General features: G+C 57.3%; 2 protein-coding genes across 19 annotated transcripts; one reads left to right on the top strand and one right to left on the bottom strand.

The window, feature by feature from the left end:
- Positions 1-1,059: 1,059 nt before the first annotated feature.
- ITGA7 (integrin subunit alpha 7) lies at positions 1,060-21,470 on the top strand. 18 transcript variants are annotated; one of them, XM_072746257.1, is made up of 27 exons: positions 2,189-2,592; positions 7,109-7,236; positions 7,336-7,415; positions 8,471-8,726; positions 9,207-9,338; positions 9,635-9,754; positions 10,616-10,823; positions 10,935-11,128; positions 11,547-11,635; positions 11,765-11,892; positions 11,998-12,093; positions 12,254-12,315; positions 12,460-12,629; positions 13,064-13,213; positions 13,815-13,930; positions 14,360-14,552; positions 14,632-14,712; positions 14,819-14,898; positions 15,042-15,116; positions 15,232-15,334; positions 15,854-16,030; positions 16,194-16,325; positions 18,176-18,289; positions 18,511-18,609; positions 18,698-18,823; positions 19,790-19,902; positions 20,801-21,470. In XM_072746257.1, exons 1-27 carry the CDS (start codon positions 2,387-2,389, stop codon positions 20,859-20,861), a joined length of 3,489 nt encoding a protein of 1,162 aa, XP_072602358.1. In that variant the 5' UTR covers positions 2,189-2,386; the 3' UTR covers positions 20,862-21,470. The 18 variants fall into 18 exon arrangements, 14 of the variants coding, with proteins under 14 accessions (XP_072602365.1, XP_072602366.1, XP_072602364.1 ...); XM_026002012.2 differs by lacking the exon at positions 19,790-19,902 and adding an exon at positions 5,249-5,336 and having other exon boundaries at positions 2,276-2,592; XM_072746264.1 differs by lacking the exons at positions 2,189-2,592; positions 9,207-9,338 and adding an exon at positions 1,060-1,235.
- TMT1B (thiol methyltransferase 1B) lies at positions 21,428-24,145 on the bottom strand. The gene is made up of 2 exons (XM_072746266.1): positions 23,263-24,145; positions 21,428-22,216 (listed from the first exon to the last, which is right to left on the bottom strand). Exons 1-2 carry the CDS (start codon positions 23,758-23,760, stop codon positions 21,980-21,982), a joined length of 735 nt encoding a protein of 244 aa, XP_072602367.1. The 5' UTR covers positions 23,761-24,145; the 3' UTR covers positions 21,428-21,979.

Here is a 24,145-nt window from a genome sequence, read left to right as displayed (position 1 = left end):
CACCCGGACCTCTAAAGGCATTTGACCCTGGTTGGAGATCTCTGTTCAGAGTCAGGAGTCCTGGGTTCTATCCTGATCTTATTACTCTGCATTCTCATATCAGCTCTACAGTCTGGGGCTCTGCGATAGAAAAGGGATGGAGAGGGCAGATCTGGGGATAAGAAAGGATCCTGGTGCCTGCTTGTTGGCAGCGTGTGTGTTTCCTTGATAGCACCTATTTAGAGGCATGCTAGTCCCCTAGAGGGGATGCCTATAGTGTAGGTTGCAAAAACAGGGGCCCAAATCTTTAAATGCTTAGTAACTTGCCCAGGCAAGGGTTGTCCCAGGGCCTGCAGAGAGAAAGCCTACCTTTTTGTTTGTTTTTAAAAGTATAATCTTGGGGGAGGTCGGTGGGGGCAGGGGGTGGCTGGTTGACGGGAATCAAGGAGGGCACATGATATGATGAGCACTGGGTGTTATGTGCAACTGATGAATCACTGAACTCTACATCTGCAACTAAGAATGTTCTACATGTTGGCTAATTGAATTTAAATTAAAAAAGGGTAATCTTGGACAAAGAAGTAAGAGAGACAAAAGGAGCATGGGAAGAGAAATTAGGTAGAGTGCACTGGGGCTTTTAAGAAAGGGAGGGAGGAGAGAAAAGAAGTATATTTTAAAGATTTCATTTTTAAGTAATCTCTCCACCTAGCAAGGGGCTCAATCTTAGAACCCTGAGATGAAGAGTCGCATGCTCTACCGACTGAGCCAGAGGTGCCCCATGAGAAGATGAAATCTTAAGGATAGGAGAGAGAGAGTTGGAGGGACAGAGACATTAGAGACATTGAGAAATAGTCGGAGAAGGGTTCCAGGTGATAGAGACAAGAAGGGGGACAAAATTAGAGTTTGGGAGGAGACAAAACCAGATAGAGAGGGAGAGGAAAGAGGACAGGTGGATATACACATAGACCAACGCCCAGGGAGAAGGGGAGGTGGGAGCAAGAGAGGTTCCAGTTGTGCCAAATTATTTCCTATCTCTCCTCCGGGCCTCATTTCTGGATTGGAGTTATAAATAGCAGAGGGTTGGAAAATGTCCCCCCTCCCTCTGCTTCTGTCTCAGCCCTGACGGGAAGGGAGAGAAGAGGGGCAGGCTTGCTGGTCCCGGTGGAGATCCTTGCAAAGCCCCACCCAGATTCCGCCTGGAGCCGACTGTGGTGTGCTGCCTTCTCCATTCCCTCCCCGTCCGAGGGTGGGAAACGGTCAGTTCAGGGAAGGGGCCTGAGAGCCGAAGACAACCTTCCTTTCCATGTCTCTGCCTCTGGGTCCAATCTTTTTCATCTTTGCCCTTGCTCTTCTTGGACCCCTCACTCCCTTTCCCCAGCTTAACTGATTTCCTCTTCCTGTATCCATCACTTCAGTCATTTTTCTTTTCTCCCTTCGTTCCATTCCTTTTATTTATTTATTTATTTATTTATTTATTTATTTATTTAGGCAAGTTCTGTGCCCAAGGTGGGACTGGAACTCGCCATCCCGAGGTCAAGAATCGCATGCTCTTCGGATGAGGCAGCCAGGCGCCCCCTCAATTCCTCATTGATCAAACTCTTGCTCTTCTTTCTCTCTTTTCTCTTTCTGTTTTGTTTCTACCCGCCTTCTTGGCTCTCCGCCCCAGACCTGCTGGGTCTCTCTCTCCTCTTGTTTCTGTCTTTTCCTCGGTTCGCCTGAATGCTGGGGATGTGGCTAGCGCAGCCGTCGTCGCTGCCGGTCTCTGGGTGGGTGGGACGGTGTGATTGGAGCAGCGCGCCGGGCGCCCGACGCGACCTTGGGGAGAAGGGAGCGCCGGGACCACCCAGGACCCTCCCCTTTCATCTCGCGGTCGGCCTCTCCCCCCAGCCGGTCCTTCAGCCTCCCGCACTTCTCGTTTCTCACCCTCCTTTCTCTTTTTCGGTCTTTTTCTCTCTGGACTTGTCCTCTCTGTCCCCGTTCTCCGGCGCCGCCCTCACCCCTCCCGGGCTTGGGACGGAGTAGGGGGAAGGGCAGGAGCGCGCGGGCGGGGGCGGGGCCGAAGCCGGGGGTGGGGGGGGGGTGCGTGGGGAGGCGGGCGGGCGGGCGAGGCGGGTTCCCGCCCAGGGTCGCCAGCCTGGACATCCCTTTGCGACGCCGCGAAGCCTCCACCTGCCGCGCGGGGGCGGGGCCGGGCGGGGAGGCGGGAGCCGGAGCGCACGCCCGGGCTGCGGCTGCCGCAGTCGCCTAGCGGGTGCTGGGGGCGCCGGGCGGCCGGGCGGCGGGAGGGGGGTGGCGAGGCCCCTTCAGACCTGCGGGACTCGAGATCCGAGAGCCGCCGTGGGAGACCTGGGGCTCCGGCACCAGCGAGTGTTTTGCGCTCGTGGGGAGCGCGCCCAGCGTTCGCCGCATGGCCGGGGCTCGGGGCCGTGGTCCCTGGGGGGCCCCCGGGATCCGGTGCCTTCTCGGCTCCCTGCTGGCCGCGCTGCTCGCCCCGGGGGCTGTCGCCTTCAATCTGGACGTGACGGGCGCCCTGCGCAAGGAGGGCGAGCCGGGGAGCCTCTTCGGCTTCTCGGTGGCTCTGCACCGGCAGCTGCAGCCCCGACCCCAGAGCTGGTGAGTCACAGCACCCGCCCAGGGTCCCCGTGCCGAGCGGAGGCGCGCCCTCAGGGCCTGAGATCAGGGGCTTGCTTTGGGGGTGTGTTGGAGAGCGAGGTTCTTGTCTTGGCGGGGAACTCTCTCCTTTTGCCTTTCCCCCAAACTTGCATCCGTGCTCCAACCCCGGGGGTCTGTGACTTCCCCTCCTTCAGAGGGCTGGATACTCTCAGGAAGGGGGACTGGACTTCTTGTCTCGGCTTCGGGCAGGAGGAGAGGGAAAGGAGAAAGACGTTGAAGACACCATGGGAGGGATGGAGGGTGGACCCCAGAAATAACCTCCATCAGAGCATCGCCATGGCATAGAAGGAAGACAGGAGGACACTGGAGGCCAGGAGAGCCCTGCCATTTAGTTCTGTGACGCAAGAGCACGGGAAGGTTGGAAGAGGACCTGGGAGACTATGGCAACCTGTAGTAGATTTGATGATAGAGTGGCAGGAAACAGAGCCCCCAAAAGTTGTAGCAGCAGCAGCAGCAGCAGCAGCAGCAGGAGCGAGAGCGAGATCCAGGACAGATGCTGGCCAGGTTGTTCCCCTTCCTCCTCCTCAGGAAGTTGCCAGGTCTAGGAATCTCAGCAGTGGGGGAAAGCAGGGAGGAGTGAGGGGCAGAGGACCATCCTAGTTATTTTCTGATCAGTTCAGACGCATGGGAGATGGGCACATGTGTGTGGGGCCTGTGTCTGTCATGTTTCCTGTGCTATTGGTTCCTGCTACACGTATGATTTTATGAAGAGAGACAAGGGGAAGAAAGCTCCCCAACCCCTCCTGCCAGGGGGCTTTGCTTTCCTAGGCTAGGGCCTAAACCACACTAAGTGTCCATTACTGGGATCAATGCTGTCCACTGGGATTGTCTTCTCCCCGGCACTATTGGCCTGAGGGCAGAGGCTAGGGACAGGAGCTCATTTTTCTTCCCTCCCATTCCGGGAGGAGAGGCTGGGTCTCAATTTTTCTTCTTCCATTACCCCTGTCATCAGGGAGCATGGTCAGTGGTTCCCCCAAACTTTGGGAGAGATAAAAAGCAACTGACTTCATTTCTTCTTCAGTCTTCTATCTGCTTCCTACCCCATGTCTGCCTCCCTCCCTCCCTTCTTCCCCCATCTGCCAGAGTTCCAGGACTGGAGGCCTTTTTAGGACATGCTGAACTCTCTTAGCTATTTCCAGGCAAATTCTAGGTTATTTTTAATAGCTTGGTCTCTTGTTATTTCCCCCTCCTCTCTGAAGGTGGCCCCCGAATAGGTCTCCCAAAGCCAAGCTGGGGGCTTTCCCAGAGGAGCCTGACTGCCTAACCCTGCTTTTGCTCCAGCAAGGGGTGCTGTGCTGCCTGGTGGCACGTGAGACACCAGGTTCCTTGCTCAGTCCCTAGCTTTTTTTAATTTAATTTAATTTTTTGGGATCCCTGGGTGGCGCAGCGGTTTGGCGCCTGCCTTTGGCCCCCAGGGCGCGATCCTGGAGACCCGGGATCGAATCCCACATCAGGCTCCCGGTGCATGGAGCCTGCTTCTCCCTCTGCCTGTGTCTCTGCCTATTTATTTATGGTAGTCACACATAGAGAGAGAGAGAGAGAGGCAGAGACACAGGCAGAGGGAGAAGCAGGCTCCATGCACCGGGAGCCTGATGTGGGATTCGATCCCGGGTCTCCAGGATCGCGCCCTGGGGGCCAAAGGCAGGCGCCAAACCGCTGCGCCACCCAGGGATCCCAGTCCCTAGCTTTTGAGTTGCAGGTCACCTTCACCAGCATCCACCCGTTGAAAAGCCTCACCCATTTTGATGTCTTTCAGTCTTGCTCTTGGATGAGACTTTGATGTCGAACCTTCTTTGCTCTGTGGTTTCAGCCTCATTTGTATCTTCCATCTGTAAAATGGCGTTAAACAGTGGGACTCCCAGATAGAGTGGTTGTGGAGTTTAAGAATCCTTAGTATATATAAAACCCTTAGAATAGCCCACAGGGAGTGCTCTGGAAGTGTTAGCACTGTTATTCCCGTATCATGTCGTGCTCCAAAGAGCTAGAGAATAGCTGTAGCTCCTTGCTGCAAGCCTGGATCCAAAGGCTTGGCTAGATCCCCCTGGCTGAGTCAGGTTTTAGGCCAAGCACCCTCCCCAGAGGGCCACCCAGATTGAGAGTCAGGGAGGTCAGGCCTCGGTCTGAGCCCTCGAGTGCGTGCAGAATTGAGAGGTGCAGTGGTAGTGGGCTACTCCTTTGCTTCCACTTAGCTAGGCTCTCAGGGAATCCCTCTGCCCCCAGCTGCCGACATGCTCTAGCTTTTGTCTGCAGTGGCTACAGCTGTGGCTCCTGTTCTGTCCAGAGGCCTGGGTGGCTGGGGTTTGTGAGACGAAGCCAGAAAAGTGTGTGGCTGGGGCAGAGGTGGAGGGACTAGAGAGGCTGTTCCAGGGAGGGCGGGCTGGTCTGTTCCCCACTGAGAGTGAGGCTGGGCATGTGTATGCACTGGCTCCTTTCCTCCCTGTGGACCCCTTCCCTCCACCCTCCTCCCTACTCTAGACCTCTAGGGGAGATGTGAACACTGAACGCTGATCGTAGCTTCTCCTGGTGCTTAGCTATGAGCTGACCAGGCGAGGCACTGGGTGTGCCTGTGAGCCCACATAACATGCGTGTTCTACAGATGAGTCCACATGCATCCAACGGGGCAAGCACAAAGATGAACAAGGGAGCCTCAGTCCTCCAAGAGATGGCCATCTCTGAGTTTGGAGGTGTGTGTTGGGGGTACTGCGGACTTGTCTCAAGATTGGCCACGCCACCAGGTTTCCTTTTCTGCGTGGGATACCCTCCCGTCCCCTTCCTACTGTTTTTTTTTTTTTTTTTTTTTTGGAGTGGTCTCGGTATTCTGGAGATGGCTCATCATTCGGTTGCATATGGTGGAAGATGCATGGGTTTTGAAATTGGGCAGATGTGGATTTGAATTCCAGCATCCTTCTTAACGTGTCTCAGTGAGTCTCCTCATCTGAAAGACAAGGGAAGAATCCTCACATAGGATTGTTGGGAAGCTTAAATGAGAGAATGCATGTAGGTTGCCTAGCTTGATGCCTGGAGCATAGGTAGAGGGTGACAAACGTTAGGTCCTCATATCCCTGGCATCTAGCCTAGGGACTGACCCACAGTGGGTGCCGAATAAATGTTACTTCCTTGTCTCACCAGTGCCTGACACAGGGCTTGGCAGGTGATAGGGTCTCAATACACAGGCTGGTAATGAGTGCCAACCGCCCATGCCTGCTTCCTTGCCACTCCCCTCCCCCTCCTCTCCCTGGACACTGGCTCTGACGCGGGATGACAGCTGCTAAGAGACCAGAGCTGTGGGAAGGGAGAGTGGCTCTGTGCCCTCCCCTCCCCCTCAGAACTGGCAGAGTGCCCCATAGATGCCTGTCTGCAATATTGTCTGGCACAACTTTGGGCCTTGTCCCCCAGCAAGGGAGACGGAGGAAAGACTGGGACAGAGGCCTTGAGGTTTGCCCTGCGTCTACTTCTGGGTCCCTCCTTCTGTGGAGAGAGATCCTTGTAGTCAGCTGGGTGCCAGTCACCTCATCTTACCCCTTCCTTCGCTCTGGGCCTGGGGCTCAGCCCCAGGGGACCCAGGCAACCTCCATTCCCAGCATAGTCCTCCCCTAGGGAAGAAGCCTTGGCTGTGATTATGGAAAATTGTCCTGCCAAGAAAGTTGTAGCTGGGAAAGTGTCTGAGGGGGAGGTAAGGGAGAGGACAGGGTTGGGGGCAGGGAGGGTGGGAGGAATGGGGAAAATCATGGATGTGGGGAGGACAAGGAACAATGGGGAAGGGGATTCAGGGTATGGGCAGAAAATGGGGGTAGGACTGGAGACAGATGAGAAACTTGCCCCTACCTCCGTGCCAGCTGGAGTGACTGAGACAATCCTGGGTTGGCAGTGTTGCTGGGGGGATGGGGTCTCCCTTGGGTCCCTGACAAAGGGGGAACAGGCCTGGATCTAGCCTCTTCCTTGGCTTCTGAAGCTGGTGCCTGGACCACCTCGTGGTGCCAGCCTGGGACCCTGTTACTTTTGCTCTCAGCATTCTTGGCATTTCTGGGTGGGTTCCAACTGGACTGGGCTTGGGGAGGAGGGCAGAGCTTGGGGATGGGGCCAGGACGTGGGTAGGGAAGGCCTGGTCAGGAACAGGTGCTGGGAACAGGCGGTTCTTTCAAACTAGCTGTGCTGGCCAGGCCACTTGGTATGGCATGTGTGCGTACACATGTGTGTGTGTGTGTGTGTGTGTGTGTGTGTGTGTGTGTGTCTACAGTGCATGTGGGCCCTCATCCAGGGCATATGTGTGTCTGTGCTTATGTAATGGGATGATTGCATGGTATTAATTTGCCCTTGCCAGGACTCAGGGAAACGGACTTCCAGCGCTCCTCCTTAGTTCTTCAACACTCACTTGGTTGGGAGGGGCTGGGCCTGGGCAGCGCTGGGGAGGCACAGCACTCCGGCTGCTAACCCCTGCCCCTGCTCCGCTGTGCAGGCTGCTGGTGGGTGCTCCGCAGGCCCTGGCTCTGCCTGGGCAGCAGGCGAATCGCACTGGAGGCCTCTTTGCTTGCCCCCTGAGCCTGGAAGAGACTGACTGCTACAGAGTGGACATCGACCGTGGAGGTGTAGACCCTGCAGGGTTGGGGGCATGTGGCACAGGAAGGGGGAGGAGAGGACTTGGCCTCCTCTTCCCTCTCCTCATTCCCACTGTCCTGCCTCTAGCTGATATGCAGAAGGAGAGCAAGGAGAACCAGTGGTTGGGAGTCAGCGTTCGGAGTCAGGGACCTGGGGGGAAGATTGTCGTGAGTACCACTTCTTGGGACTGTGTGCAAGGTGTGTGTGTGTGTGTGTGTGTGTGTTTGTATATGGCACAAACCATATGTCCCTGTGCTCAGGTGTGCTTGTACAGCACAGGCTAGAGTGTGGTACGATGGCCTGATTCCCAGGACCAAAATTACAAGACACAGTATGTGTCCCTACAAATTTAAAACCATCTAACCATCCATCTGTCCATTTGTCAAACTCTTTTTTTTTTTAAATTTTAAAGATTTTTAAAAAAGATTTTATTTATTTATTCATGAGAGACACACACACACAGAGGCAGAGACACAGGCAGAGGGAGAAGCAGGCTCCATGCAGGGAGCCCAATGTGGGACTCGATCCCAGGACCCTGGGATCACGCCCTGAGCCGAAGGCAGATGCTCAACCGCTGACCCCCCAGGCGCCCCCATTTGTTAAATTCTTACTGAGAACCTTTTAAGCATCAGGCTTGTTCTAGTTACTGAGACACGAAGTGTAAAGCCTGGTCCAGGGCTCAAAAAGCCGACCGCATCGTTATGGAGACTCATTCTCTGTTTCTCTGTATCATCACTGATATGCACAAACACACTACTGTGAGTCGCGGTGGGCAGAATGTGGCCAATGTTATGTGAGCAGTCCAGTCCCCAGTGCGTGAACGTCCAAGGGAGGTGTGGAGAGAGGGTGGAGGTGTCAGGCAGCCTTCGGAGAATGAGCAATGCTCCCAGCGCACAGCGGGGGGAGTTCTTTGCGGGCAAAATGGGGACACTTACAAAGGCCCAGAGGCAGGACGGCTTGGCCCGGTGGGGACAGACGTCCGGTGGGTCTGGGGGGCTGTGTGCCGGCTTAGTCCTGCTGCGAGTGCCTGCAGGGGCAGAGCAGGAACAAGGCCGCTTTCTGTGGGGTCGAGGGAGTGAGTGCAGGGCCACGGTGTGTGCATTGCCTGACGCTGGGTGGGGTGGTGCCCAAGTGACGCGTGTTGCTGCGCTGTGCATGCTCTGGGAAGCGGTGCTCCGCAGACATTTGCAGGTGCGCCCACCTGCGTCGCCTCCTCCCGCAGACCTGCGCTCACCGGTACGAGGCGCGGCAGCGAGTGGACCAGATCCTGGAGACCAGGGATGTGATCGGCCGCTGCTTCGTGCTGAGCCAAGACCTGGCCGTCCACGATGAGCTGGATGGCGGGGAGTGGAAGTTCTGTGAGGGGCGCCCCCAGGGCCACGAACAGTTTGGGTTCTGCCAGCAGGGCACAGCTGCCGCCTTCTCCCCCGACAGCCACTACCTCCTCTTTGGGGCCCCCGGAACCTATAACTGGAAGGGTGAGTCACTCCTTGGGGAGGGGAGAAGGGACCCAAAATGTCCTCTGACCTCAGAGCTGGGACTGGGGGCAGCGCGTGGCCAGGCACGCCCACACGTTCCCCCCGAGGCCGGGGCACCGCCTTGTGACCCAGGCCAGCCGAGCCATCGCACATGCAAATGGGGTGTCTCCTGTCCTTCGAATGCCCGAGCGCTCCTCACCCTGCTGGCATGAGCCCACATGCACGGCTGGGCCCGCTCCGACACCCCAGCCCCCACCTCATCACTCCCATTCCTGTTCCCGCACACCCTGGCTGAGCTGCCACTCGGTGAGTGCGGTGGCAAGTCCGGGAGACCCGCAGGCTTGGGCCGGGGAAGGGGTGGGCACGGGGCTGCGGAGGACAGGACGGGCTTCCCTGTGTGCCTGTCCGGCTGGTGCATGGCCCCAGAGGAGCCCCCACCCCACCCCCCCGCCCTGGGCACTAACAGGTCTGTCCTTGCAGGCACCGCCAGGGTGGAGCTCTGTGCGCAGGGCTCGGTGGACCTGGCGCACCTGGACGACGGGCCCTACGAGGCGGGGGGAGAGAAGGAGCAGGACCCCCGCCTCATCCCGGTCCCTGCCAACAGCTACTTTGGTAGGGACCCCTCCCTGGCCCAGAGCTGCTCTAACCCTCTACTCTCTCTTGTCCTCCCTCTCCACACTCCCATCCTTCTGTCTCTGGCTCTGTCTCTGTCTCTGGCTCCTCTCCGGTCTCTCTCTGTCTTTCCGTCTCTGATTCTTATCTTGCTGGTCTCTTTGTCTCTCTCCTATGCTTTCTCCACCTCCTCTTCTTCCTCCTTCTTGCCTTTATGTCTGGCTCTACCTCCCCACTCTGTGGCCCCCCCTCTGGATGTCCCGTCCTTGGTGTCTCCCCCCACCCGCCCCCCGCAGGGTTGCTCTTTGTGACCAACATTGATAGCTCAGACCCTGACCAGCTGGTGTATAAAACTTTGGATCCCGCTGACCGGCTCCCAGGACCAGCCGGAGACTTGGCCCTGAATAGCTACTTAGGTTTGTAAGCTCCCACCATGTCCCCCTGGGCCCTGGGGGCTTGGCCTGGCCTCCCCTCCTCTCCTGCCCTGCCCTGCCCTCACCAATGCACACTCAGGGAAATACATATTGGGCCCAAATTTCCAAGAAGAAATGGGCCCAGTGAGCAGGCCTGAGAAGATGCCCCAAGGGGGATGGCCTAGGGGGCTGTGAATGGGGGTCTCCCTGGAGGAAGAACCAGGTGGGCTGAGCCTGGATTGGGAGAGAAAGGGGCTAGAGCTCTAGTGGGAGTTTCTCAGAGGGCTGGATGGTTGGCTCATGCCAGAGAGAGGTCTAGCCTTGTTGGTAAGTGCCTCTCATTGTCTCCTCTCCCCTTTGCAGAGGGGGAGGAAACCAGACCTGGGTGATGTTTGGGTGAATCAAGGTCTTTCCCACTTCCCCATCTCTCCCCCCTGTCCACGTGAAGACTTCCTTTCCCTGCCAGCACGGTGGGAGTGGGAGCAAAGTAGGTGCATTAGACGGGGCTGGGGCCTCGTGGGTGTGCAGAGGGGAGAGCAGCTCCCTGTGAGTCTCGCACGTGGTGCCCTGCCCAGCTGTTTCCCAGGCAGCTGGCCTTCCTGGCCATTGCCTTGCTCTTTCTTCCCCAGACCCCGAGGCTGACGCATGGCACTTCTTGTGCCAAACTGCAGTCTGGGCTGTGGGAGGGCAGCTGGGTCTCCGGAGGGGGAGGCAGAGCAGTCCAGTTGTGGTGGTGCTAGCTTGGCGGGCACCTATACCTTTTGGCTCCAGACCCCTGAGGAGGGGGCCCACTGGGGGGAGCCTGGTCACACCTTGGCTCCTGAGGCTTTTAGGGAGTGCTCACTGGTAAGTCCCTCCACCCAGGTTTCTCCATTGACTCGGGGAAGGGTCTGGTGCGTGCAGAGGAGCTGAGCTTTGTGGCAGGGGCCCCCCGTGCCAACCACAAGGGAGCTGTGGTCATTCTGCGCAAAGACAGCGCCAGCCGCCTGGTGCCCGAAGTCATGCTGTCTGGGGAGCGCCTGACATCTGGCTTCGGCTACTCACTGGCTGTGGCCGATCTCAACAACGATGGGTGAGAGTGGGCACAGGGGAGTGGAGCCTGGGGGGTGCTGGGCCTCTGGCATCTTTCTGGCTCCCATGGCTGGGGAGGAAGCCATACTGACCGGTTTCCCTCTCTCCGTAGCTGGACAGACCTGGTAGTGGGTGCCCCCTACTTCTTTGAGCGCCAAGAAGAGCTGGGGGGTGCTGTCTATGTGTACCTGAACCAGGGAGGTCACTGGGCTGGGGTGTCCCCTCTCCGGCTGTGTGGTTCCCCTGACTCCATGTTCGGGATCAGCCTGGCTGTCTTGGGAGACCTCAACCAAGACGGCTTTGCAGGTGTGACTGGGAACTGGAAAGCCTGGGCGGTGGGGGGTGGGTGGGGGAGGGGACAGGGGAAGGGCAGAGGCAGGGTGGGGGTGGGGGGGTGGCAGGGGGAATGCTTCAGAACTTAAGGGGGAGAGCTCTAGGAGAGAAGCAACCTGGGCTCCCATCTGAGCTTTACCATTTACCAGCTTTGTGACCTTGTACAGGTAAACTTTCGGAGCTGATAAGATCTGCAGAGAGCAGCCAAGAGGCTTAAAAATGATGTGTGTAAGGTGTTGGCAGGGAGAGGAAGGTGCCCGGGACTTAGTAGCCTCTCAATAAAATAGAGAACATATTACATGGAAGTGAATGGCTGAGGGAAAGTTGGGGTCTGCATGACCCCCCTCCCCAGCCCTACCCCAGTCTGATTAGCTTTTTCCTGTGCCCACAGATATTGCTGTGGGGGCTCCCTTTGATGGGGATGGGAAAGTCTTTATCTACCATGGGAGCAGCCTAGGGGTTGTCGTCAAACCTTCCCAGGTGAGGGGGGGGGTCTTGGGATGAGGTGTGGAGGGAATGGGTGTGGGCAGTCTGGGGGGCACAACAGTGGAGGGCAGGGGGCGGAGTTGGGGGTGATGCTGTGGCGAAGCTGATGGGATGGTCCTGCAGGTGCTGGAGGGTGAGGCTGTGGGTGTAAAGAGCTTTGGCTATTCCCTGTCGGGTGGCCTGGATGTGGATGGGAACCATTACCCGGACCTGCTGGTTGGCTCCCTGGCCGACACTGCTGTGCTCTTCAGGTGGGCCCCTTCCCCTCCTCTCCTCTCCTCTGCCTCTCTGAGGCCAGCTCCTCCCTTCCCTGCCTGAGAGTCTCTTGTTTCTTGTGCTCCACGCCCCATTCCCAGGGCCAGACCCGTCCTTCAGGTCTCCCATGAGGTCTTCATTGCTCCCCGAGCCATTGACCTGGAGCAGCCCAACTGCGCTGCTGGCCACTTGGTCTGGTGAGGCAGGATCCAAGGGGAGGCAGGGAGATTTCAGGGTCCGCTTTCCCCCATCCACCCTTTCTCTGCCCAGTGTGGGGCTGGTGGGCTGGGCTGGGGCAGGAGTGAGGCATTGGCCTGTCAGCCTTGCCTGCCTCAGGAGCCACCCTTGCCCCCCCAGTGTGGACCTGAGGGTCTGTTTCAGCTACATCGCAACACCCAGCAGCTACAGCCCTATTGTGGGTGAGTGAGGTCCCCTCCAATTTTCCACCCTGTTGGGCTTCAGGGTGGGTCACTCTGAGGTGGACAGAGGGCATCTTGGAGACAGGGTCAGATTAGTGCAGTTCCCCAGCTCACTGGCTCCTCTCTTCTCCCCACATGCCACAGCCCTGGATTATGTGTTAGATGGGGACACGGACAGGAGGCTCCGGGGCCAGATCCCCCGTGTGACCTTCCTGAGCCGTGGCCCAGACGACCCCAAGCACCAGTCTTCAGGCACTGTGTGGCTGAAGCACCAGCATGACCGAGTCTGTGGAGACACCATGTTCCAGCTACAGGTGGACACTGGCCCCTTGGCGGGGGTGGGGGCTGGGGGAGGTCATTGTCATCGCATGACTTCTTTTCTTTGGTTCCTTTTAGCTGCTTCCCTAACATGCTCACACTTCATTCTTTGATTTAAACTTTCGGGGAAGCCTCCCTGATGGGCTGATCTCCTCCTCACCTGTTGCCTTCTTGTGTCTTCTGCCTTCTGTGTCCAGAGTACAAGTTCTGTCCTCTGTGGAGGTGGAGATGGCAGGTTCCCTTGTCACATCTGGTCCTCAAAGTCCTAGATCCTGGTCTCTTCCCTTTTCCACGCCAGTTGCTCTCCCTCTCCCTCATTCTGGTCTCTACCTCTCTCTTTCATCTCCTCGAGCTTCTTGGCAGCTTTCAGAACCTGTCCTAGGTCTGGCTGGGCAGTTCTAGTATCTGTGTCCATCTTTCCTCTTCCCAGGAGAATGTCAAAGACAAGCTTCGGGCCATTGTGGTGACTCTGTCCTACAATCTTCAGACCCCGCGGCTCCGACGACAGGCTCCTGGCCAGGGGCTGCCCGCAGTGACCCCCATCCTCAATGCTCACCAGTCCAGCACACAGCGGGCAGAGGTGAGCTCAGGAGAGGGAGCTGGAAGGAGTAATGTCACCATCCTTCACAGTGACAAGCATTCAGAGCTTCCGAAACTCCTTCACATGCTACCCCAGTAATTCCTCATGTTTCTAGGTGCTGTGACAAGTAGACCCCAAAATGGAAAATGGCCCAAGTGATTACGTGTTCCTAGTTAGAGGGGACACCGGTCCTCCGTTCCACCCCTTCATTCAGGGCTGATGGGGATCGGCCATCTTCAGATGCGACTCCAGGTCCTTAGGTCACTTCTGTCCCTATCAGCTGGAGGGGGGAGCGCGAAGCTCCTTGTAGGGCTCTCCTGGGCAGTCCGGGGGTGATGCCCTTCACTTCTCTTCACATTCTAAGCCCGGAAGCCGTTCTGGATTCCCCAGCAAGGGACGCTGGGGAAGTGTGGTCAGGGCCGGCCCGCGGGCCTCCACCTCAGCGTCTTCACGCTTGTACCGAAGCGGGGGGGCCGTGGCTCAGGGTGGCCGGTGGGCGGCTCAGTACCACGTGGGGGCAAGTGGCAGATCTGAGGGCTGAGCACCGTCCCACCTCGCCCGCCTGACCCGGGAATGAGCCTCTCCTCGCATCTCCCCCCAGATCCACTTCCTGAAGCAAGGCTGCGGCGAGGACAAGGTCTGCCAGAGCAATCTGCAGCTGGTCCGGGCCCGGTTCTGCGCCCGGGTCAGCGACTCGGAGTTCCAGCCTCTGCCCATGTGAGGGGGAGCGGGGGGGGGGCGGGGGGAAGGCAAGAGTTCAAGGAAGAAAAGGAAGCCCCCTCAGGAGGGCGGAGGGTCAGTGATGGGGCCCAGAGGCTCTCCTGGCAAGGAAGAGCCTTGACGAGACACAGAATAGGGTGCAGCTGATGCGCAGCGCACTCCCCAGTCTTCCTAACCCAGGGATGTAGGGCTTGTTATTAGCTGCTTTGTGGATGGAAAGTGGGGGCCTAGAGAGATTGACTTAGCTGCCTCAGGTGAGCAAGTAAGGGAGCTCGGACCGGAACAGTGGTCTCTTGGGCTGGGAAGACCTGAGGCCTGGACTGGGGTGGAGGAAGCTGTGGGGCAGCCAGCGGGAGGAGAGACTCGGGGAGTGGAGGCAGGAGAGGGAAGTGTTCAGATCAAGACTGAGTGCGATCTGACCTCCAGGGATGCGGACGGGACAACAGCCCTGTTTGCCCTGAGTGGGCAGCCCGTCATTGGCCTGGAGCTCACGGTCACCAACCTGCCCTCGGATCCAGCCCAGCCCCAGGCTGATGGGGATGATGCTCATGAAGCCCAGCTTCTGGTCACCCTCCCTGCCTCTCTGCACTACTCAGGAGTCCGAGCCCTGGACCCTGCGGTGAGGACCTGTGGCGGGCGTTGGGGTGCTTGGAGGCTCCAGTAACCCCGGCTGACCTCTCCTTCTCTCCCCACCACAGGAGAAGCCGCTCTGCGTGTCCAACGAGAATGCCTCCCATGTGGAGTGCGAGCTGGGGAACCCCATGAAGAGAGGTGCTCAGGTTGGCACGTCAGCACTTATCCCTGTCCGAGTGCATCTCTAAGCCCTGACCCCTTCTCCAGCCCCTGGCCTTCCCCGACTCACATTGCTCCCCACTCTTGGCCTAGGTCACTTTTTACCTCATCCTTAGCACCTCAGGGATCACTATTGAGACCACAGAGCTGGAAGTGGAGCTGCTGTTGGCCACGTAAGCCTGGTGGGGCCAGGGGGTGGTGAGGGAAGGGGCAGCTGGGCCGGGTGCCACTTGGATGGGGCTCTGCTGCTTTCATCGGAGCCCTTGGGGCGGTGCCTGTGCCCCACTACCCATGCCCGCTCCTGCCCGCATGCCAGGATCAGTGAGCAGGAGCTGCACCCCATCTCCGTCCGAGCGCGTGTCTTCATTGAGCTGCCACTGTCCATTGCAGGGTAAGCTCTGTCTGCATGGGCAGACCGGCCAGAGGGGTGGGTGTTGCTCCTTCTGACTGTCCGATTGGCCAGGCCCTGGGCCTCCTCAGCCCCCATTTTGACCTGTCCATGCTAGGGTGGCTGTTCCCCAGCAGCTCTTCTTCTCTGGTGTGGTGCGCGGTGAGAGCGCCATGAAGTCTGAGCGGGATATAGGCAGCAAGGTCAAGTATGAGGTCACGGTGAGTGTCCTCTAAGGCCCCTCCCTCCTTGACACAGAGAGAGGCTGAGACATGTCCCAAGAGCTGTGGTTCTCCTGGCCTATGGCGGTTTGATGGTCCAGTGGGTTCAAGGCCTCCCCTCACTCCTGGACCTTGATTGCGGCCAGTTGTGTTTGGGGCCTCACTTGACCGCTTCCTGGCCATCCCTGTATAGACATCTCACCTGTCTGACTGGATAGGCCATGAGGGCATAGGGAAGCTTTTCTGTGAGGGGCCTTAGCTGGGGGATGGGGGCAGTGGGGGAGGGCTTATATCTCTCCTTAGAACTCTGCCCTTGGTTGGCTGGGGCCTCTGCAGTCTCGCAGGGACATGTCCAGACCTTCCTGGTTTTGGGGTGGGCAGGAGAATGATGCCTGGTGATCCTTGTTGCTATTCTGCTTCCTGAGGCCTTTCCCTCAGCCCTTGTCCCTTCTGTCTCTGCAGATTTCGGGCCTGCTCCGAAACTGAGAGTCATCCCTTCACACTCCCTTGTGCCCACAGGTCTCCAACCAAGGCCAGTCACTTAACACCCTGGGCTCTGCCTTCCTCAACATCATGTGGCCCCATGAGATTGCCAATGGGAAGTGGCTGCTGTACCCCATGCGAGTGGAGCTGGAGGGCGGGCAGGGGCCCAGGCGGAAGGGTCTCTGTTCCCCAAGGCCCAACATCCTCCATCTGGTGAGGCTTAGGCAGGGTGGTTAGGGCCGTTGAGGCAGGGTGGCAGGGGTTAGATTTTGGGAAGATGTTGTGGGGAGCCAGGGGGAAGGATGTGGGGAGGAGATGCCCTCTCGGGGTGGCTGTGTTGGGAGGGATGCTCACTGCCCCCACTGCCTGCGGCCAGGATGTGGACAGCAGGGATAGGAGGCGGCGGGAACTGGAGCAGCCCAAGCAGGAGGAGCATCCTGAGCATCTGGAGCCCAGCACATCCTGGTGGCCAGTGTCCTCTGCTGAGAAGAAGAAAAACATCACCCTGGTGAGGCAGGGCAAACATGGTACAGTCAGAATGTGGGGTGGGGGTGTTGGTGATGTGACAGGGGGCGCTGGCGCACATGAGCTTTCGGGGGCTGGGTGTCCAGGGGGCTGGCCTGTTGAAAGGTGTGGTGGATGGGCAGCCCGGTGGCTCAGCGGTTTAGCGCCGCCTTCAGCCCAGGGCATGATCCTGGAGACCCGGGATCCAGTCCCACATCGGGCTCCCTGCATGGAGCCTGCTTCTCCCTCTGTCTGTGTCTCTGCCTGTCTCTGTCTCTTGTGAATAAATAAATAAAATCTTAAAAAAAAAATAATAAGTGGATGTGTTGAGCTGGATGGAGTTAGATCAGACCTGGACAGAGCAGGGCTTAAGTACCCTGTCCCCCAGCTGTCCCAGGAGATGCTGGGGGACAGGGTACAACAGCCGCCTCCTCCTTCAGTGGGTTTGGGCTTAGCACAGGAGTGTGGCTTTGCCCAACATGGACCTGGATTCAAGTATCTCTTATGCCACTTCTCAGCTTTGCTAGCTGTGCAACCTGAGCCGGGTCACAGGGCCTCTTTTTTTTTTTTTTTTAAATCTTATTTTTAAGTAACCTCCACACCCAGTGTGGTGCTTGAACTTACAACCCCAAGATCAAGAGTCTCATGCTCCACTGACTGAGCCAGCCAGGTGCCTCTTTATTTATTTTTATTTTATTTTTATTTTTATTTTATTATTTATTTTTTTATTATTATTATTTTAAATTTTTATTTACTTTTGATAGTCACACACACACACACACACACACACACACACAGAGGCAGAGACACAGGCTGAGGGAGAAGCAGGCTCCATGCACCGGGAGCCCGATGTGGGATCTGATCCCGGGTCTCCAGGATCGCGCCCTGGGCTAAAAGCAGGCGCTAAACCGCTGCGCCACCCAGGGATCCCCAATTTTTATATTTTTAAAGTTTTATTTATTTATTCATGAGAGACCCAGAAAGAGGGCCGAAGGAGAGCAGGCTCCATGCAGGGACATGGGATTCGATCCTGAGTCTCCAGGATCATACGCCCTGGGCCGAAGGCGGTGCCAAACCCCTGTGCCACCCAGGCTGCCCTCTCTCTCTCTTTTTAAAGTAATTTCCTTCCGACTGGCAGCCATTGCAGAATGAGGGGTAGAGCGGCAGGTACTTTTTAGAGACCAGATTCCCAAATTCACCATCGCCACTTTGCCACCTCCTTGATTCCCGGAAACCTAGGCTACAATAAGAGATACCCTGTAGTGACATAAAATTCAATAAACAGTTTGTCAAAAAAAAAATATTTTACTTTGGCCAGCATGGGGCTCGAACTCATGACCCCGAAGTCAAGAGTTACATGCTCTATGGACTGAGCCAGTCAGGCACCCTGCACCTGGCCTCTTTGACCTTTATTTTGGAAAATGGGGATGATAATAATATGCATCTTGCAGGACAGCTGTGAAGCTTTAATAAGTACCTTGCAGACAGGAGGTGCTCAGTAAATGGGGCCGTTACTATATAACGTAAGCATTAATTGGGGAAATTACTGTGTTGCTGCTGTAAAATGGGAGACCTCCTCCCTGCTCCTCATGTGTTTCAAAGCCAGATAGACCAGATTTGGGGTAGGCTGCTCTTTTGGACCATGAAGTTAGTTTGGGGAGACTTCCTGGAGGAGGTGAGTTTGAGGTTGGATAAGGAAAATGGGAGAGATATGAATGAAGAACAAGGGCAAAAGGGGATCTAAGGTGCGGGAGCTCATGGAGGGATGGAGTGAAGTCTGCAGGCAGACTCTGTCTCTATGTGAGGGTGCTGGGCCCTGCGGAGGCTCAGAGCCCTGCCTGTCCTGGCCCCTAGGACTGTGCCCGGGGCACTGCCAACTGTGTGGTGTTCAGCTGCCCTCTATATAGCTTTGACCGCGCCGCTGTGCTGCATGTGTGGGGCCGCCTCTGGAACAGCACTTTCTTGGAGGTAAGAGCACTGTGGTGGTGCTGGCTGGCATCTTCTTCCCCAGCAGGCCCTCTGGGGCTCACTGCCCTTCCTGCCTTCTCCCTGGCCAGATGCAGCCTGCTCTTAACCCGAGACAGGCAGAAATGCCCTCTGCATTGGGCGCCATTCCTTTTACAATTTCCGGAGCTGGGGCGGGGGGCATGGGGCATGTGGGAGAAGGCTGGCCTCCTCTGCTCCCTTAGGAGTACTCAGCTGTGAAGTCCCTGGAAGTGACTGTCCGAGCCAATATCACCATGAAGTCATCTATCAAGAACTTGGTGCTTAGAGATGCCTCCACAGTGGTGAGCTGCAGGCCTGGGGAAGTTGGGGTGGGGAAGCTCTTCCTTCTCTTTGCTCCAGCCCTTGTTCCCCTAAGCCTTCATTCCCCAGATCCCAGTGATGGTTTACCTGGACCCCGTGGCTGTGGTGGCAGAAGGAGTCCCCTGGTGGGTCATCCTCCTGGCTGTGCTGGCGGGACTACTGGTGCTGGCGCTGCTGGTGCTGCTCATGTGGAAGGTGAGGGTTGGGGAGGCGGGGCTGCCGGGGGCTGGGCCTCCCTGTAGGGCAGGTGGCCTTTCATGCTATGGTTCTCTTTCCCACCCGCTCTCTCATTTATTCAGCCCACTTGCATTGAACACTTGTATGTCCCAGGGACTCTGTCGGGCTCTGAATGTTTCAGAGAGAAGTCAGATACAGGTCTTGTCCTCAGGGACTTGGTAGTCTAGTGGGGGTCATGAGCCTTGTGTAAGGACAAGGCAGTAGGCACGAAGGCAAGATCGTGCAGTGAGGGTTCAGAGGTGAGAAGCCATGACAGCAGGTGGCCAGCCCAGAAGAAGGTGGAGTCATGGGATCTGGATGTGGGAAACGAGGTGGGTGGGACCATGGGAGGCAGGGTCATGGAAGCAGGGAAGTGGGGTCTGATTTAGCGAGAGCATGGCAGGGAAGGCTGGGAAGGAAACTGTGACAGAGAAGACACAACAGCGTGGAGACCAACCTCTAGGACTGGACTCAGAACCTCCACGTCCCAGGCTCTACATGGGCCCGTCTTCATACACAAGAGTGTAGACAATCCCGTTTGGGTCTGGGGTTCCATGTAAAAGCACACGCGTGCACAGGTCAGTACAGGGACTCCCATCCACCACCAGTCATCACACCCTGAACCAAATGCCACATCTGGGCTACGGGGAATCATCCGGGCTTTGGGGCCTCGTGGAAAACTGCCCCTGGTCTTCCCTGGACCAGTTGCAGACCAAGCTCACTGTTTGGCGAATGTGAGTCATCAGTGGACCAGGCCTCGTGATGAACGTCCTAACTGTTGGGAGCCTGGCCAGTCTTTGGGGAAATTCATACCTTCGTGAAACTGGCTCCAGAATCCCTGCTCCCGGTTTCATGGAAGGGGGACAGAGTAGAGATGAGGGCCTCTGCTTCCTGAGTCTTCCCGTCTTCCACCTCTTTTGCTCCCCCCCTCCCTTGACATCCCAGTGTGGCTTCTTCTATCGGAGCAGTCAGAGCTCATCTTTTCCCACCAACTATCACCGGGCCCATCTGGCTGTGCAGCCCTCGGCTGTGGAAACTGGGGGCCCAGGGACTGTGGGGTAATTGTGTGTGTGCATGTGTGTGCGTATGCATATGTTTGTGTGTGTGAGTGTGAGTGTGAGCACAGCCCCCATCATTCAGGGGACCAAGAAATGAGATTGCACAAGGGTGGTGTGAGTTCTAGGAAAAGGGGCGGAAGGTAATTCTAAGGGTGAGATCCTAAGGGTGAGTATACCCAACCTGAGGCATGTCGGGAGGGGTGGCTGGGCTCATGCAGTATGAGCATGTGGGAGTGCGGCAGGGTGCAGTGCATGGCTTTTCTGTGGGCACAAGTGTGCAGAGAAAAACGTGCAAGGACATGCTGTGCAGTCTGAGCATGTGAGTCTCGGGGGAGCCTGAGTGTGAGTGTGCAAGGGGCACGTTTCCACCTTGGTGCGTAAGAGCCCGCATGTTCATGATGCAGGGAGCGGCTAGGCCACCATATTCATGGACAGGAGGGCACCGCCCCGGGGAGGATGCTGTTTGAGGACACAGGTTGTGTGTCTGAAGCTTGAGAGGAGTCATTCCGAGTATGCAGGGGTCTAGGGAGACCTCAGATCTCCTTTACGTCTTGGGGCATGCTACTGGGTCTCATAAAAACTTGGGCGGGGACAGCGGTCCTGCTGTTCTGTTTTCAACCCCCTTTCAGGAGCCAAGGGAGATGTCCTTGGTCCTGCACCTTTGGCCCCTCCTGGTCTCTCTCACTGTGAGCGAGGACCTGGGGACCCAGCATTCACTGTGGCACCTGTGGGGGCCGCGCACCACCCTGGGTGCGGTCCGACCCGGCGTCCCAGTCTGCGGCAGTTGGTGCTCTCCGTCCCACCGATGGTGGAAAGAAAGGCGCTGAGCTGTGCTGGGTGTCTGCTCCAGGGGCCTCAGGCCTGCAGGGTCCTCATGCCTGGCCTGGGGTCCTTACAGATGGGATTCTTCAAGCGGGCACGGTACCCCGAGGCCACTGTGCCCCAGTACCACGCGGTGAAGATCCCGCGGGAAGACCGGCAGCAGTTCAAGGAGGAGAAGACAGGCACCATTCTGAGGAACAACTGGGGCAGCCCCCGCCGGGAGGGCCCCGATGCACACCCCATCCTGGCTGCAGATGGGCACCCTGAGCCAGGCTCCGATGGGCATCCCATGTCAAGCACCGCCTAGCTCGCTGTGTCCCCTCCACCCTTTCCTCGGACATGGCTCCTTGGGATGAAGATGGTAGAGTGGGTTGCTGGTGTCCCATCAGGATGAGGCATAGGTGTCTCCCTGCACCCTTACAAGGAGCGCCCTCCAACACTTCCCCTTAGAACACTGAGATGAGGGCAGTATATCAGGAAGGGGCTGTGGGACAGGGGAAGGGCAGCGATGTCCTGACGCAAAAGTGGGAGCAGGGACCTCGATTCCTCCCTCTCCATTTACCCCGTTTAACAGGGCCCCAAGGACTTGTTCCCCTGAAAGTGCCTTAAGCCCAGAGGGGTGGGGAAGAGGTTGTGTTGCTGACTCAGGGGCTTTTTCCTCCCTGTTTCCTGTCTCTTCTGACCTTAGTTTGGTGCATCAATCTAGTGGATTTTGTCTATTTATTAAAAAATATTTCAGGACAAAACCTCTGGCTTCTTTGTTGAGTCCTGCTCCTCCTCGTCCAGGGTCCCCAGGAGACGGCTGCTTCTCTGCACCCCCAGGGCTCAGGGTAGAGGTGGTAGCAGGAGGGAGGGCTGGGGGCCAGCAGGGGTGCACGTATCATGACTTTTGTGATGAGCTCCTGGAGGCACATGGATGTGGTCTCAGGCAAAGACGAGGGGGAGCTTTACTAGGGGAACAAGGGAAAGCGACAGGGAACTGCTCTAGCAGTGGGTGGGCAAAAAGTGGGAGACCCAGCCTAGGAATTCGCAGTCAGGGATAGGACAGGATGTCACTTTCCTTCCTGCAGCCAGATCGGAAATAGAGCTTTTCCACCTTGGAAGGAAGGATTGAAGTGAGACCTGTGGCAGAGATAGGAGAAGGGAGAAGAGGGGGTGATGGGGATCGTGGCTTCTCTGCCTGGATCCCTCTCAGTAGAAGACAGACTCCACCGGTAGGCGGGATTGCTCGCCCGAGGCTGGACTTGGGCAAGAGTTATTTCACAGCCTTCCCCATGATGTGGGGTCCAACAGGCAACCACTTGAAGGGAGGGGGTTGTTGTTCCATCTGGAGGTGGGAGAACTGGGCACTCTCGAGATCCTTCCAAGTCTCCCTGGTGAGGCAGCAGCCATCCCCGATGTGTTTCCAGGTGGGCTCTAAAACTTGCTGCCACAGGAAGGCCCAGCTTCCACGTGGCTCGGCCACATGCTCCCAGAAAAGGAACAGTCCTCCCTGGCAGAGAAGAGAGAGTTAGTGTCACTTCTGGGCTCCATTCCGCAACCTTCCTCTCACCTGACCTGCAGCCCCGTGGTTGCGCCTGGTCAAACCTCTTAGGGAAGCAGGGGTTGCTGGTCTGCGGGTTTATGGAGCAAATCATTGTGCTCTGGACTTTTCCTGTGGCTCCTGGCTCTTACCCTCCCCCTCAGAAGCTGCCGGTGGGGATGGTGGCCAGAGGGCAGACAGATGGACACGGAGAGACAGGAGCAGGGGTCTTGCTGTATACGGAGGCTATACTGAGGCGCCACCTTCTGACTCAGACGCGTTCATTCAACCTTATGCTTTGGCCAACGTCCCAGGGAAATCTTGCACCTGACTCCTGATTGACTCAGCCCTTCTCTCCTTGCTGAACCCTCTCTAGAAGATCTCCTGCACCCTGGTGCTCTGAATCTACCGGCTACAAGCCGGTGACATCCAAATCTCTATGTGCAGGCAAAATCTTTTTCTGACTTCTGGATCTGGGCCTCCAACTGCCTCTATGGCTTTTCTGCCGGCCTGTCTCGGTGGCATCTCAAACCTAACCAGGTCCCAGGCAGGCAGGTTTCTCTCATTTCAGCAAATGACACTTCCCTCTACCCTCCCACTTGCCCTCCACCAGTCACTCATGCCAGAAACCTGGAAACCATCCTAAACTCCTTTCACACCCAGTTCAAAATCTTATGGATTCTATTTCCTCAAACATCTCCATCTAGAACGCTCTTACTTTCCCTGCTCCTCCACATTCTGCTTAATGTCTCAGGTCTCAATGTAAACATCACCTCCTTAGGTGTCCCTCCCCTCCACCTCCCCCCCCCCCCCCCCCCCCGCATCAGGTGGCTCTCCTGTGTGCTTCCACGGTACCCTGGCACCCTGTCTGCCCCAGTGAGGCGCTGCTCGCTGCTCGCATTCGCCCCTCACCAGCAGAGGGGGGTGGAAAGTGCTAGGACACCGCATCCCCTACCCTGGAGTGGCCAGCTCCACGGTCGCCTGCCCCTCGCCCATTCCCGCTCCGTTCTGCTCACCGGCCTCAGCACTCTCTTGACCTCCTGCAGGACCCTCTTCGGGCTCTGCACAGAGCACAGCACCAGGGTGCTGACCACCACATCCATGGAGCTGTCAGCCACTTGTCTCATGTCCTCTCCGGAAGCCACCACAAACTGTTCATATTGGAGATGCCTGTTCTCAGCCATGCTCTTTGTCAAGAACTTCTCGAAGTGGGGGTTTGGGTCCAGGCAGGTGATCCTGCAGCCCGCCGGGTAGAACTGGAAGTTGGCCCCAGTGCCACAGCCCAGCTCCAGCAAGGCCACCTTCCCGGAGGCTCCTGTAAGCCTGTTTATCTGGCCGAAGAGCTCCTGTTTCTTACGCTCCATCTTGCGGTTGCCCTTGGCCGTCAGTACAGCCATTAGGTAGGGGAAGTAGGCTTTGCACAGGGGCTGCCAGCAGCCCAGCAGAGCCATCAGGTGCAGGGGCAGCGTCAGGAGCAGCAGCAGCAGCTGCAGCAGGCAGACCAGGGCATCCATGACCCGCTGACTCGAGGTGCTGGTTTTTTTTCTCCCTCTGGTGCTGCAGACAGGAGTCTCTTACCCCTGTGACGGGACTTTGTTCCCTGTGTTCTACTTGTCAATTTTCTCTTTGCCAGGGTGGGGAGAGTCTTTGCCAGGGTATGGAATCCTGCCAGAGGGCACAGGTCCTACAGCCCTGTAGTTTTATGTGGGGTAAAGGAACAGGTGGTGCCGATGTCCTGAGTTCTGGGGCACTGGCAGTTGAAGGTGGCAGTTGAAGGTTTAGAGGGGAGAGGGGAGGGCGGAAGGGGGGACATGTCTCAGATCACAGCTTCGCGGGGGCCAAATGGCAGATGGAGCTGACTCATGGGCATGTGCTGCCCTCATTCTGTCCCCAGGATCT

This window comes from Vulpes vulpes, unplaced genomic scaffold (genome assembly GCF_048418805.1).
Source record: "Vulpes vulpes isolate BD-2025 unplaced genomic scaffold, VulVul3 u000000697, whole genome shotgun sequence".
Classification (NCBI taxonomy): Eukaryota; Metazoa; Chordata; class Mammalia; order Carnivora; family Canidae; genus Vulpes; species Vulpes vulpes.
The sequence above is the reverse complement of the archived record's forward strand: the minus strand, read 5'-3'. Positions and strand labels throughout refer to the sequence as shown.